Genomic DNA, 16,417 nt, shown 5'->3' with positions numbered 1-16,417 from the left:
ACCGTCATGGTGAAAACTGGTGTCAGAGGGGTTCGCTCATTTCTTCTTCCAGTACCTGAAGACTTGAGTAAAAAAAAAAAAAAAAAAACCCAAACTGTTAGTGAAACAAAAATCTAACTCTACATCAGCAGTCTAGGAGCTGAAACTCCCTTTCCCTCCCAAATTTAGTTACTCACAACGTGAACTAGTCATCTTAAGGAGAAAGACCTGCTTGAATAAGAGAAACAGGCAGAAGGTGTCTCACCAGCTTACCTTTATCTTTCTGCAAGGTACCAGAGTAGCACAGACCAGGGTAGGAAGCACCAGTTTGACTTCAGAAGATTGGAGCAACTCTTTTCTGGTGCACAGTCCTCAAAGTCTGATGGTAAGAAAAGCTTTTGTACTGCAGTTTGCAGACCACAATCTTCTCCAAACATAATTCTTTGTTTTATTGTTGTCTTCTCCCAGTACAAACTGGTCAAGTCAGGACTACTGCTGGATCTCAAGGAGCTACACCAGATGTGCGCACTTCCTTGACTCCAGCATTGTTTTTAGCTGGGATTTTACGCTCCCAGAGCTTTCCTTCTTCTCACAGGTCACCATCTTTGCTGTTTCTGAATGGGTATTGTCTTCTCTCAACATTCACTTTCAGCTTGAGGAGTCTCAATCCCAAATTCCTACCTATGCAGTCTTCAAATGAAGGCAAACATCTGAAATTATCCATCTGTATTTTCAGATATTACTAAAGTTCTTCCTACCATTTCTGCACTCTATTGTCAATTACCTCCACAATGTTTCCAGTTTGTTTGGTTTTTTACTGTTTGAGGGTAAATTGCTATAAATTAGTCATTCCGTTGTTGTTGCAATATTTTAAGACCAGCCCACACACGTAGGCCATATGCAGCCTGTTTATGGTGGCACCTATGATAAACGCAGGCATGTAACTTCATGAGCACAATGAACAATTGAGAACACTCACTATGTAGGATAGTGGATCCTGGCTGGAAGAAGACAGAAAAGCAAGGAAAGTTAAACATGGTCAGGTGGTCTGAATATGGCGCTGGGTATGCATCTTTACCCACATAAACCGATATTGTCACACAGCAGGGCTGACACCAAGGCTGCAGATCAGCAGGCATAAGTCTTAGTCCAGTCTCATGCTAGTGGAGTGCTCTGCTGCACAAGGACCAGATTCTTCATTGCTTTGGAGACTTCAGTATATAGAGCAGATAATGTCCTACTACAACTAGGCACCCTGCCCAGTCACAGCAAGTTAATTCTTTCCTGGATGAGCAAATCCATGCCAGAATAGCCTAGACTTTTTCATAAGTGAGCAATGGCTCGCTTATGAAAAATGGCAATATAGATTGCTTTCAAGCCAGGCCCCAGGAATCACTTGGTGGGGCTGTCCGAGGCCACAGAAGGCATCTTGCTTCTCTTCCCCGTAGACTTTTCACCCCACTTCTGTCACATTGACAGTTTCCTGGCATATTTTGAAGGAGAATATGTTTCTGACCTAACGCTATGTGGACTTTCAGTGCTTCTTCCAAATCACAAAGAACTAGACTGCTGCAATCAAAGAGTTCCCACCGATAGCAAAAAAACAGGACAGAAGCTAAGATCTCACAGCAATCCTTTCTTACATTAAATGCCCCACAATAGCACCTAATCTTGAAATATCAGTCAGCAAAAGCCAATTGAGAGGCTGTTGACAAGTCCCTCCACAGTCCTGTTCTCTGCGCCAGCTTCTGTGTAATGCTGGAAAGATTTCAGTTCTAATAAATTCTTTGTCGACATGAGCAAAGTTTTTATTAGGCCAGTGAAGCGCATGCACTCTCTAACGCATGTAAGGTACTGTGCTGTGTGTTGTAGAGGGGCAAATGTAGCTTAAGACAGAGGTAGAAATGAAGTGGGAGGGCTGACACACACAACCCACACTGACCTGGTGGCCTTAGGGCCACTACAGCTCAACAGTGGTTCACTACAGTTCGCAGTTCTCGGGATAGTAACTATTTCAAAATGCTCATTACTGTGCAAAGCAAAAAATTGAACCCTTTCCACTCAAATCCTTTCCTGAACATCTAACTCCAGTGCTTTTCTGCCCTCCCTTAATAAAAACATTGGCTCCTGATGCTGGGCAACTTCACCTCAGTGTTGTGCTCCACTCCAAGCTGGCTGCGTTTAAAGGAGGGTGGCAGGTAGCATTCAGCATTCTTGGTCTGTGAAGTGTTCGGAATCCTTCAGGACAGAGAACACTACATATTTTACCCCCCCACATCTTACACAAGCCAACTACTTACTTTTTTTTTTTTTCCCCTCTAGTTTTCATTTCTTGCAAGACACTGTTATTTTATGGAGAGCAGAAAAACACCATAAGTAAGTCAGAGGCAAATAATAATACCCATTTAGTTCACCACTAGAAACCCTAGGAAGATTTTCTCTTTCCACAAGACCCAGCAATATCCTGCATGAGAGATGGCCTGCTGCTATTATTTCAGAGGTGCAATCTCTTTTTTTTCATCTTTCCTGCTGCAGAAAATTCTTCATCAGCTCCTGGTAAACACTATTTCTGTTTTACCCTGTTGTGCCGCATGGGGAAACACACTGCTGGGTGCAGGATCTTCCTGGTATCTATTTTACGCCTCCGGGAGTTTTCCAGCAGCCAGCAATAATATAAAAGATCACCACGGACTGTGATGCGACCAATTACAGCAGACAGCAGTTATTTATAGAAAAGTCAGCGGCGCTGAAGCTGTAACACCAGCCAGCGCACCCCTCTGCTTCCCATCACTTAGTGTGTGTGCTAGCATCCCGCAACACCCTGTGTAGCAAGGAGTTTTAAGGCAATTACCTTGGTACCTCACAAAACTGTGGAGACACACGGTATATGCCCACAGGACAACAACGGAGTAGCACTTTACATACACCGTATCTTCGAGCTGCCACAGCATATTTCATTTTCATAAATCGCTGACCCCAGATGTCACTTTCCTTCTGAAATCCTTGTCCACCTACTCAGCAGCATAGCACATTAGGGCACAGCACAATCGACGTGTGTAAGACCCCGTAACACACAGCTTCACGATTCCTAGCTCTTTGCAAAGTGTCTCTTCTCATCCTCTCCAGGACCTGCTGTAAGGTACAAAGGCAGACACCATGTTAGCTAGGTTCCTTTCTGAACTTCCCCAATCATGAAAACATACAGGTTTCACTCTCTTGATGCAAACGTGGAAAATCCACCAAAAAGCGAGAAAAAGCACAGTAACCAAGTGTGAGACGTTACTTCCAGGGGTCATCTACTGCCTCACCGAATCCCTGCTACAAGGCAAACAATGCTGATGGCCTCTAACACGCAAATACCCATTCTCAGAGCTGACAGGCGGGATCAGGACTGTTTGGGTGACGCAGTTTGTAACTCAGCCACCTGACATCAGTCACTGAAGAAATTTGGATTCAAAACGTAATTTCCAATTATTTTGCTTCTGGAATATTTAATACACTATGTAAGTGCAAACCCGCTCTTGGAAGCTGAGGGAAAAAGTTCACGGCCCCTTTCTGAGGTGAGCACTTCCAGCTGAGCGCGTTGCAGAATGAAATGCAATATTGCCATCTACTGCCCAGATGTGGAAACATCCCCTCTCCCTCTGACATTCGCTGAAGATGAGATCAATGTTTCAGGACAAGGAATCTTTTAATCATAATGAAAATGTGATCTTGACTGATCCGAGGTCACATTACATTAATACAGTCTTCAAAGCTTTTTTAATAATACAATTAACGATTTCTGCCATACCATTAAGAGAATTAAAGACCAAAAAGCTTAAGGGGTATTGACCTATTCAGTTTCAGTTTTAAAATAACGTCAAAGCAATATGGACTTTTTTCTTTTTTTACCCCTCCCTCCCCTTTAAACTCCCAGATACATAATTCTTAGATGTGTTGTTCTATTTGTGTTCATGGATATCACACTTTTAGTAAAGATTTGGATAAGCCAGTAGAGGGGATCTCCATTCTGATTAGCTAACCCCTTTTATCTTGTGAACCAGTAGGTCAGGCTAGGGCAGCTCGCACCACAGTAAGAAGAAAAACAACAACATTAATTAGGAAGGTCGAAACTACAGTTTGATGCTGAGAGAGACACTCTTCCACAAAGGCGCTTTAATTCATCACCCCCTTTCTGCAAGACAACAGTCTCGTTCTCTTCCTTAACCTAGCATCTCGCTAAAGCTCTCATCCGCGCCTTTGCAAATGACTTGGAAAGCTTTAAAGGAATTTAATAAAGCCCCAAATATATCCTGGCTAATATTTACTCACAACACAGTCACTCCTCAGCACCAGAAGCCACAGATTCAAATGGCATTTCTCAACAAGTGGTCCTATTAGTCGGCTACTAACTTTAGCCTGAGCATCCCTGTGTTCGAACTGCTCCCTTAGCAGCGGTGCACAACGTGGGATTCTGGCTCCCGTGAACACCCACTAGCAGGACACAGCGGGGCTCAAACTACCTGGAGGCCGTGGCCAGAAAGGCAGGACTGATGCGCACTGATACGGTTGTTATATGAGCAAGGCTGGCATCAGAACGCAGCAACACAGTGAGTTTCGCCCTGGACGAGTGCCAGCATTCAGAAAAGATTTTAGCCAAAGTGGCATTATACCATGTGCCTCTGTATCAGCTGAGTTCTGTTCTGTACTTGCTTCTTTTCTTTCTTTTTTTATTCTTTTTTTTCAGGCATTATATACAAAACCTGGCAGCCCACGTTTACTTTTAAGTAAGGACAAGTGAATCCAGGGTAAGTTGTTTTGAATCGATTGCACATACTGGCAGGGTTTTGTGAGGGAAAGCAGACTTGTCTGAGGCTCCACGCCACTCCTGGGCAGGATACAAGAGGAGAGAAGCAGAACTGCGCCTGTGCATGAAAAATTGCAGATGAAACCAGGGGACTGTGAAAAATCTATAACAACAATGAAGAACACAACTCAGCCCGTGTCATCACCGTATGAGCTTATTGTCCTGGGCAGAGGTTCAACCATGGGATTTGGCAAAGATGATTCTTTGTGATCAGAGCTACACCAATCCACTGCTACAAATACACTGAATAATCTAGCATTGAAGCTGCCACGATTCTATTTCCCGGCATTTCTGGGTCCTGAGCAGCAGAATACTGGCTGCCTCCTGGATTTCTAATACTAATGTTTTTTTCCCTTGGCTAGGGCAAGCAATATGGTTTGTCCTGACCCTGCAAAGTTGAGAGGTGAATTATCAGAATATGTCTTACCTCCCTTCAGATCCCATTGCTAGAATGGGAGGGGACAGGGAATCATCTCTGTCATTGCAATTATGCTGCATCAAAGAGACTGGCTGGTCTGAGACTAAGACACTGCAAGGCTGTAACCAGGCAAAAATACAGAGGCAAAAATGAAGCACTTCTATTGCTTGTAACTGATGTCAGCTCTCTTTGGTAGAAACCTGCCCTCCCATTGCTCAGTAGGACCGCAGCACCACTCTGTAAGCTTAGGCCTGCAAGTCAAAAGCCAGGCAAGGACAGAACACAGCATGGTACATCCATCTGTTGGAAGCCAAACGCTCTCTGAAGCTCTCAGTCTCAGTTACCTCAATGAGTAGAAAGACATAAGATCCCTCCCTCCCATCCCCAGCGTGGCAGAGCAATGTGCTTTGCGATCTATTTGACAACTCACAAGGATATTACCTGTCGAAGTGCCAGTGTCTTTGATGCCTTAACTGTTCAGGCAGGACATGCTAAATATCATCTTGCAGAAACTTCTGATGTCTACAGGGAGCAAGACCCCTTCTTGACCTTTTCTCTTGCTATTTTGCTGGTTTTGTTCTGTGCTTCTCAGAGCTGCTCCTCCATTCCAGATGCACAAAAGAGGTCAAACTAGCAGAGGTGGCTTGTGCCAAAGGCTTTGGCTTCTACCAAGAGATGCTTTAAAAAGAAGATATTTGTGCTTGTGACATAGAGCAAAGAGGGACAATACATCTTTCACTCCAATTGATTTACCCACCAACCTTCTACGCAAACAAGGATAAAAGCAGCATTTCAGTCTGTATTACAGCAGATGGGCTCCGCATGCAGCACAAGGGAAATAGCTTTAAAAAAGACTGAGCCAGCCCCAAGATCTGGTGAGGGTGGGGGAATCAGAAGGCTCTTTCATATCATGTGCTTGAAGGCAGCATTTACCTAAAAAGCATCTTAGTTAAGATACTTAGCAAAGGCTGGTAAGAGAGGGGACATGCCAAGCAAAAAGAAACTTAGAAAATGAGTCAGTTGAACTAATCCTTTTAGGAAGGGTTTTTCTTTTCTTCCTCCCTACTCCTTGCAGAAAGCTGGGAGGGGATTACTGGTTCCAGGTAGGAGGATTGAAGGTACGCTGCACATCTGTATCTTCTAAAGGCACCATGAAATTAATGCCATTATGCCAAGGCTACTCCTGTGACCAAAGGGCACACATAGCTCCAAAGTGTTTCTCCTCTCATGGTCACTGACCTTTAACACACCACAGTCCAGAGAGGCTGAGCTATTAATTTACGAATCAGATATTGGTGAATGAATACCAACATCCCCAAACGTACTCATCATGGTGAATGCAACCTCTGATCTCCTCCCGGAGAATGGGAAAAAAAAAAAAAAGTTCAACGTCATCTAAGTGTCAGGTGGCTGGGAGAAAAGAATTCTTCCAGATGGAGTTTATTGATCTTCCAAAAATGGAGCCTTCAGTTTAAATTAAAACCAAAAAGATTTCTTCAAAAAAACACCACCAAAAAAAAACCCCAACAACCTTCAAGACAGAAAAATTCAATAACGCAAGGATAAAGTCTAAGGCAAATAGAGAAGATTAAACTGATACTTTACCATCAAGTTGGATTGCAAGAGGAAACAAATTGAAAAGCAGGCTAATTACAAACTCCTAATTTTGTCTCCTGTGTACTTAGATTTTATTGCATGTTCATCTGTAATAAGAAATATATAAAGGAAGGCCTGAGTAAATAGCAAACAACCAACTACAGCTGGATGCATTCTTTGTTTATGCAGTTGAGCAACAGATTTGACACAGCAGAAATTCTATTTGGACATCTTAATTTCATCTGTTTCCGCAAGATCCTTGATATGCAAATGTTAAGAAGGATCCAGTTAGGTTTAAACTGTTCCCTCCCTTCTTCATCCATAGGAAAGGACACTAAAATGTGATTTGAACCACCCCTAAACGACTGCAAATCAACTGCTGCGTTTTACTGGCCTGCCAAGGCTTTCTTTAGGAACACGGGTCAGTTAGAGGGAATCAATCCCAATTACATCAGCTAGGCACTCAGCTCTAAGGATGTCACTGAGCCTTTGTTTGGACACAGTCAACGCAAAGGTGCCAAGTGAGTCTGTTTTTCAGACTAATGAGTTCAGACAAGTTAGCTGTTTTTTCCTACTTTGTCACCTACTTATAAGACAGTCTTTTGGATGGCTCACTTCTCATAATCAAGTAATACAAGTGAAAAGTGGTTATTTAGAAGTGTTTAATTTGTATTTCTAATCCTCTAAAAGTTTAACACAAAAACCATGGCGGAAAGAAGGTATCAGAAGTTTCTGTAAGGTGACTTCTAGCAGATCCTTCAAGAACAGTCCGTGAGTGTCCGAACAGATCCCAAAATACATTAATGTCATCATCGTCATGGGAGGGAAGGATATCAGCCCAAGTTCCTGATGTGATAAACTAAGAGTTGCACAGAGCTCCTACCATTTAGCAGACAGTGATATTGCAAGCCCGAAAAACCATGAAAATAGAGTTAGCATTGGGCTTACAAGGAGCAAGGGAAAGAACAGGGAATGCTTTGAAATGTTTGCATTGCAATCTTTGATTAAGATGGAGAACTGCCTTCAACATACAATTTTATGTTTGCACTGAAGTACTACTATATCAATTAAGCTAAACAGTAAACATTTTTTAAAAATTTAAAAATAAAAATTAAAATGAAATCGTCTGCTTACTGAATCTGCTCTTCTCTCCTTTGGAATGGTCACATACAAAACAAAGCAGCAAAGGAAGAAACTTAGCCTTTAGGGCAAATATAGACCATCCTTGCTTTTCTAATGCTGACAACATTAACAGGGTATTACACGGCTGCTGCTACTAAATGAAAAAAAGAAAAGTGCTCAATAGTACTATGAAGCAAAGTATGTAATACACAAGAGAAGGGTCAGAAACAGAAAATTAGATGTTCAAGTTCTTTGAGCAGAGAACCATTTAGTGCTGGGAAACCATGAAATACAACAGGGAAAAGTCCCACCCAGACAGGCTTCCTGATGAGACAAGAGGACGAAGGGACACAACCTGGGTGCAGTCTGCATTTCCTGCTACTCTATGACTTCATCTTGGCTTCACAAATATTTGAAAACCTCAGTCCTGGGCCCACTCAACATAAACTCCAGAGATACAATGAGACTGAATGGCAAACACAAGACAAGCTTTACCATGCCATCATCCTCCTTTTTCTGAACGGGTAACCTTTCTCTGAAGAAGTCAAGCCAACCAGTGACGTATTTAAATCTCAGGCACCGTCTCAAGAACCCAAGAGATGACAACAATGTTAAGCTATGTAATGGTGCCATCTCGTGGTAATAATAAAGATGACTCTGGATCGCGACTACATTTTCAGTGGCACACTGCAGCCGTTGTGGCCATTAAAACCAACACATTAAAGCAGATACCTCTTAATTCCTCCATATCGTTTAGGTTTTACATGTATATTCACCATTAAGACACCCACAAGTACAAAAGAATCCCGTGATGATTTACAACCACAGGTCAGAGCGGCTGGGAAATGCTAACCCACACGACTGTAACTGTAACTGGGCCTCTGATGACGTTCAGGCTTCTAAGAGGAATTTGAAAAATTTAAACGCTCTCTGAAAGGAAAATAAGGATTAATCAAGGTCAGGAAAATCTGCCTCACAGAGACAGATCCAAAAAACAGCGCTGTTCACTGATGTCATGACAGAATCATAGAATTGTCTAGGTTGGGAAGGACCTTTAAGATCATCAAGTCCAACCATCAACCTAACACTGACAAAACCACCACTAAACCACGTCACTAAGCACCTCGTCTACCCAGTATCCATCCTCACATTGAAAGACTCTTGATAGTACCAGAGCCATAGCTCAGCATCAAATAGAAAAGCAAAATCCATCATAGGAGACTAAAACAACATGAATTCAGACTAAAAAAATTGGGTGCACTTGTAAACACGAAACTTTAGAACAACTTGCCAAGGAACACGGCAGATTTCCCACTGCCCAACATCTGAAAATCAAAACTGTCGTATCAAAATGATCTTTCTAAAAAATGGATTGTTTCAACCAAACCCAATGATTTTTGATACAGCAACCATGCATGAAATTGTCCGGCTTACATTATGTGAAACATCATGACAGATTAACGTAATGAAATTTCTAGCCGTAAAATCCATATGTTTACTTTTCTTGCGAGTGATTCAAAAACTTTATTTAGTCGGCACCCACCCACCCAGATCACCACTAACACTAATGTTGATGTCTATCGTCCTACTTGTAGGCCAGACTTAAGTGTCTATGCTTATAAGAACAATAGGTACAAATTTCCTTTCATCAGGTCTTCCATCTCTCACGCACACACACTTACCTCCTTGTCTCCTAAGCAGAAATACCACCGTGTCAAGCCATAACCACCAGGAGTGGAGATTCAGAGAGAGATTAAATCCAAGGTTTTGAAAACTTTACTCCAAAAACTGGAATGCCTTTCAAGCCTTTGCCAACTTTTTCAGCACTCTGAAAGAATCCTACCCTTGAGTAAATGCAGATTTCTTTTAAATAAAAGAACTTCCACTGTGAGAAAAATATGTTTGTGCTGTTGGGTTGGTTTTTTGTTTGTTGTTTTTTTTTCCCTATTATGTTCTATTAAGACAGTGAAGATATTGGATCTGTTTCTGCTTCAGACTCTCTTAGGATTCTTGTGATCTCACTAAGAAGCACTTCAGACTGCCAAGAACGAGTTGCAGGTCCAAGACTCTAAACTAATCAGATACCTTAAAGCACTAATAAAAATATAAAAAAAAAAGAAAGAAAGAATATCAATATTCAGACTAATTGTTCCGTAAGTCGGCATTTCTGAAAAAATATGGAGGAAGCCTGTGTCTCCCTGCAACCTGTAGCCCAGAAGTTTAGTACTGTTAAGTAGGACCTAAGAACTCCTGGCTCTGGTTCTTTACTGGATATAGTTAATGGGCAAATGTCTGTATCCTCTTATTCAACTTTTCTGCTCAGTGTGTTTCATTTGCCAGGCAGGGCAGATGAACTGAATGTAGAACATCCCTAATTGTTACAAGTTTTGATTAGAAGGATGATGTGATCACTTTCTTTGATTAGAAAGTACCGAGCCATCTGCCAACACCATCTCACCAAATGCACCTTTGCTTACTTCTATAATATGCCCAGTTGCCATCATGAGCATTTCTGATGAAAAAGCTTTACTTGGAAAACAGAAAGCTAAACGTAATCAAGGAAGACAATTCTTACATAGAGGAAAGAAGCAACTCTTCTGGGAGAACAGCCAGTAAAGTGGCTGTTAATGCAGCCAGTGGATCACTGGGTAATAGAGAGGTGAAACAGAAATTCAGTTTGGGGATATTGAAAAATTGCTGGTTTTTCCTCTGACTCCACGTGTCCCTAGATATAGAATGAATTTAATCAAATTAGGTGTCTGCCCATTCTACACACAGTACCTTACCCATCTTCTTTATTCTAATACAAATTCCTACAGAGTTTCCTGGGGCTGCCTTAGATAAAATTTTCTTGAAAGATTTAAATCAGATTTAACTTCTAAATAGCCCCCACTTGCTGAACCAACTCCAGTTTACCTTACCTTGACAATTATAATATAGGCTGTTACGCGCAAACTAGACACGAAGCTAGTTTGCTAGGCTACTGCAACTCCAGAATCAGCTTTCATGAGGAGAGATATAATTTTCTATCATACTTAGGAGCAACTGGTACTGCAATTTTTCACAAATACTGTATATTTTTTAAAAAGGTATGTATTTAATTATACATTAAGTAAGTATGTAGGCTGCTGCACAAGAGGACACACAGTTTCTAGCAGTCCTTATAGCATGCTCTTTGCAACTTAATGAATCAACAACCTGAAGATCAACTGATTATAAAGTTAGTCCTAAATGCATTCTCTTTGAGACAAGAGAACCATAGCAACATGATTAAGGCTGGCACACAATTCAGTGTTTTAATTCTCTTGGCAAACACTTGGAAGTTCCAATTATAGCTTTTTAAATTTTTTTTTCTTTTAAAGAGATGCCTAGAAAGGTCTGATTTCTATGTGTCTCAGGCATATGGCTTACCAAGCAGCTCACCATGGGAGGAGTTACTTGGATACATGAATAAATGCTATGTTAAATCACGACCTTAAACAAAAACAGGGTGACAGGGCTATGTGTGAGCAATTATGCCATACAGGGGCAAAAATATACATCCTTACAGTGTATCTACAATCTACAGAACTGTCTCCCTGGAAATGCTGGATCAGTTTCTGGAAAGAAATAGCTACTTCTCCTTGTTCCAAGACACCCACTTAAGGAATTACAAGCTGCTGGATCTATTCAGGTTGATCAAAACAAGACCCTTCTGCTCAGTTCTCCACTGAGCCCTCCTCTTTGCAAAGTTTTCTCTGCCACTGGACAAAAGATCTGATCCTTAAGAATTTCACCTGTAATCCTTAATACAACATCCAAGTTTTAGAAATTCCCCACTAAAAAAAAACATTCTAATACAGAACCAGCTTGTGGTGAAAGAACAAAATTTCTTTACCAAGCCATAACATGAGTAATCCGGTGAAATATGTTATGCTTGCAACTTAATTAAATGCAAAACATTAGGAAAGAGGCTAGAGGAAATAAAACATGCAATAGGTAATCTACACAAAGTTCTACATCCTGACCTTACACGTGACACGATCACAGTGCCTGAATTTAAAGGCAATTTAAGGCCTGTAGCTTGCTCGCTCTTCTTCTCTGTACCAAACTTTTTCCGCACAAATGGAGTTTGTATGCCATCCTGTCCACCACAGGGTTTGAGGCAGATTTTTCTGCTAGAAAAACTCAAATGAAAGCAATTCAAGATCAATTGTTCTCTTTGAAAGGAAGGTTACAGCTGTCATTCTGATACCAACGTGTGTTGCGGTATCTCTCTTCCATAATGCAGGATGTGGTTTCCATAGAAATATCTTCTTACATCAGTACCTACAAGCCCTCCAATTATTCCCTTTTGGACATCTCATGCAATCCAATAAAATCTTTTCAGAGCAGGCAAATAACTAGGCTCAACTAGTACTTAATTACTTGGTAAGAAGAGAAAGAAAAGGACAATTAGCAAAGAAAAGCTTTATTTAAAACAAAACACAAGATGGAGAACATGTGCCTTGCAAAAAATTCATACCTTACCTGAAGAAATCTCTCCAGCGTTACAAATTATGAACAGTCAATTATAATTTTTAAGACCACAGATTTTGCTGATTTCTGAAAGTGCAATTATGGTATAATTCTAAATTGTTTGGTGGCTTTGTCTCCAACTGAGGCCCCAGGGCCTGCTCTTTTTCTGAATCCTTTGCATTGCTGAGTGTTGCCTGCACCTTGTTCTAAGTCCTCTTGTTCAGACCCTTGTGTGTTTAGAGTCCCTGCTGCTGCTCTGTCATCTTTTTTTTCTGTGGAATCTCCTGCCACTTTCCCAACACCAGGAATGTATTCAACACCCTGAAATTAGAACCAAGACAGAGGGAACACCAAATTACACATGAGCAACATAAACAGTGACTTGATCCTAATATAAAATGCTTCTGTCAACCAAGGCGACCATAAACGTGCAAGGCAAGAAACTTAGCTGCATTGTTTGTATAGAACGGCTTCATTCCTGCTGCTCTGCCAGAGTTCCCAGAAGCGTCAGCATAAAGAAAACTGGGAGTACACGGAGCCTTGATCTGGCTGGGTGGGCTCTGAAGCCATGACCACAGCACATAACGCAAGAGCGTGCACCACAGGGGCCAGTGCTGTCATAGCTCCCCCAGAAGACCCATGTCTGAAGAAAACAAACTGATTTAATTGTGTGGCAACCAAAATGTGCTGGGCAAACAACCCCTACAGCTCTTTGTTTTGCTTCCACTCGTCTCTCCATTTTTTTAATTACTTGGAAAAGCTTAATTACTGTGATTTGTTTTCTCAGATACATGTTCCTCTAACTAGGTTTAGGCTTCTTTCAAACATTTCAGCCTGTTTTAGGCCTCCATCCTGCAAAAAGCTAAGCACAGTCAGATCTGCAACTCAGTAGTGGGATAAAATAATTAGGACTGTAAAGAGTTTGGCTTACTCATTCTAAAGGTGTCACGCTCAAGCCCTTGTATAGGCACAGGAAAAAAATCACAGTTCAGTTCAGAAGGCCACTGCATACGCAAACTTTGGAATTCACTGTTTGCCAGCTTGTTACAGTTCCCTTATCTCAGTAAGGATCAAACTAAAACATTTAGTGAAAACTGTCCAGTACTCTTTAGCCTCTCAAACTACCAGAACTATATAAATTAGCTACATGAATCAATTATACGTGTATATTATATAACTGTGAGCACCTACATTAACCTATGCCTCAGTAGTAAAACACACCTATATTTCTCTGTGATGGCATCTCATATTTATACCTCAGTACTTCACTAAAAAGGTAAACGGCCAACAATGAAAAGGAAAGCCATACATAGAAAATCAGTCACTGTACCTTATTCATCTGGTTCGTATCTGTTTGTCTGGGTCCACTGGTTTGAGCATACTCCATTTGAGAACCCACTTCAGCCTCTGGAGAAATGGGGTGAATAGTTTTGCCCAAGAGAGAGATGTGAAAAGAAAAAATGTTAGCAGACTTCACTTAAATGGCAATTTTCACTTAAAAAAAAGCACCAGAAAAAGCCACCCCAATGCCACCTTCAACCCCTCTGGCCTCACCTTCGTTAATTAACCAAAACAAGGTGCCTGATGACACTATCATAAAAGACTATGGTGAACAACTACACAGGAACCAGAATGTCTCTGGGTCTTTCTTAGCTTGAAAGTTCTGCTAAATACCTAATCGTTCACCTCTTACACCCAGAAAACCCATATCCCCTTCATTCTTTACAGAAAATGCTGATACTCTGCCCAGCTCAGGTAAAGGATTATATGCAATCATTTGAAATTGATTTTAGTTCTTGCTCAGTCTGCTTATTTTTTGCATTAGCTTCACATTTACATGTGTTATGTATATTACTAAACTACTTCAAAACAGCTCAGTTCGCTGCCTGGTAGATTTAGCAACCAGGATCAAATCACGTAAAATGATTTCTGTTCTTCCAATCTGCCCCAGAAGAGAAATGTCACTGTGTTCCTGTTGCTGAGACTATTAGCTGTAAATAAACCTCTCCATTTTTCACACAATAAGAATCAGTGCAGAATGAACGACTGCAGCTATGTGTGACAACGTGCTAAAGAGCTTTATTTTTATAGATATATGTATATATGCAGACAGAAATATGTATGTATCTATATGTCTCTGTATCTGCGCACGTCCAAATTGAAGTATCAGTCGCAGTAAACAGAGTGCTGCAGTTTATCTGTACTGCCACTAGATGCAGCCACATAACCTTGCAAAATTTAAAATTCTGACCTCAGGGTTATAGAAACCTTTTTTGGAATATCTATGATAGCAGAATTCTTACAACAACATTAACAGTATTTAATCCTGAGTACTGTGGGAAAAGAATGTAATTTGAGCAGAATTTTCAATTTTTCTTCTTAATTTTGTTCCAAAACACAGCACTGCAAATGTCAATGGGGATCTAAGAAGTAAGAGCAGAGTAAGAGTTGTCTTTTTTCATTGTTGTTGCCATAGATCCAGATTGGAGCTGACAATATTGAATTACACCGTGTTTTGCTTTCTACATAACAGGGTAAGTAGGAACGAAGTACTATATTCCCAAGTGGCCCCCTAAAGACAGAATCATTGACTCATAGAATAGTTTGGGTTGGAAGGGACCTTTAAGGTCATCTAGTCCAACTCCCCCTACAGCGAGCAGGGAGATCTTCAACTAGATCAGGTTGCTCGAAGCCTCCTCCAACCTGACCTCGATTGTTTCCAGGGATGGGGCATCTACCACCTCTCTGGGCAACCTGTGCCAGTGTTTCACCATCCTCATTGTAAAAATTTCTTCCTTATATCTAGTCTAAATCGTGCAACTCCAGTCGTGTCCATTCTATGCCACGTCATTTTCCCCTCTGTGTCCCTATACCACAACTCTGGAAAGACAAGCTTCTCTTTACATGTATGGTAAGCAGCACACTAGGTGAGATGATAAAGGATTTCTGCACTCATAAAATGTTTCTGCTTTATCTACTATTAACAGATAGCAAAAAGCTCTGGAAAATTCTCTTGTTATTTCCTCACCAGCTATCAGACAGAGCTATGCAGGAGTAATGCTGCTTTTAGGACAAAAGTAAAATGAGGGAAATTCTCCCCTAGTTTTAGCAGGTGTTATCTGTTCTGTACCCTCCCTTGGTATTTCTCTGGGTATGAAAGATGGACAGAACTGCAACGATAGAAGCACAAGAAGCACACAAGTAGATTCCATATGTAAAGGAGATTTAATAAATGTATTACACACTGTTTTAGATCCGGTTTTTATAGTGGGTTGATTTTCCACTGAAGATGGATGAATTAAAGCCTGTTCAGCACATTCAGTGTAAAAAAAATGATGCCCAGTGAGCTGTGCACCAGAGTGGAGAATATAATTTAAAAAACAGATTTTTATTACATATTTTAGTGCCAAATTCACGTGCTTCAGCTCCCTTCCACTATTAAAATCACATTGCAACTCGCAATCCATAAATATATATATAAACACACACCCCCATTTCTGGTTTATATTTTCCCTCCTTCTTTTCTTTGTAGAAGAGATCTCATTAATGTGCAGAACTGGTCAAAGCAGTTCCCAGGCCTGGCATGTATTTTTTTACTGACAGCCACTCTAGTGGAATTATATTTACCCATGTTTTGGGTTGTTTCTCTTTGTTTACTTGTTTTTGTAGAAGATGGCAAAAAGAAGAAAGAAAAAAGAAAGTATACTTTCCTCCAGGATCCACTTTCTGTTTGCTGATCTGATCATAGTTCTCTTTAATTGCCATTAATAAACTGAACTTAACAAGATGGATTAAAGGAAAGAGCAATACCAGTTTTTGTTGGTTTAAAGCATGAGGAACATAAATATAATGGCTTCAGAGGAAACCAGCCTAGGGCTAAATTCTGACTTAACTCTCCTGTGGAGTGCTGCAGACAAGATGAAACGCAATGTCTCAACGGAAGGTCCCCAAGCCAA

General features: G+C 40.9%; 1 protein-coding gene across 9 annotated transcripts in view; it reads right to left on the bottom strand.

Moving 5' to 3' along the window:
- LOC128915087 (protein FAM169B-like) overlaps nt 1-16,417 on the bottom strand; it is a 137,715-nt gene that overhangs the window by 81,809 nt on the left and 39,489 nt on the right. For 5 of the 9 annotated variants that reach the window (XM_054214932.1, XM_054214931.1, XM_054214934.1 and 2 more), the window contains 2 exons: nt 13,792-13,868; nt 12,399-12,782 (listed from right to left, as the gene is read on the bottom strand). In XM_054214932.1, the coding sequence (XP_054070907.1) occupies nt 12,561-12,782; nt 13,792-13,868 (299 nt within the window). In that variant the 3' untranslated portion in view covers nt 12,399-12,560. Of the gene's footprint in view, nt 1-2; nt 63-252; nt 3,112-5,687; nt 6,950-12,398; nt 12,783-13,791; nt 13,869-16,417 lie in introns of those variants that run through there. The other 4 variants (XR_008468520.1, XR_008468519.1, XR_008468521.1 and 1 more) reach the window with 4 other exon arrangements.

This window comes from Rissa tridactyla, chromosome 9, assembly GCF_028500815.1.
Source record: "Rissa tridactyla isolate bRisTri1 chromosome 9, bRisTri1.patW.cur.20221130, whole genome shotgun sequence".
Lineage (NCBI taxonomy): Eukaryota > Metazoa > Chordata > Aves > Charadriiformes > Laridae > Rissa > Rissa tridactyla.
Note: the sequence above shows the minus strand (reverse complement) of the source record. Positions and strands in the feature narration are given on the sequence as shown.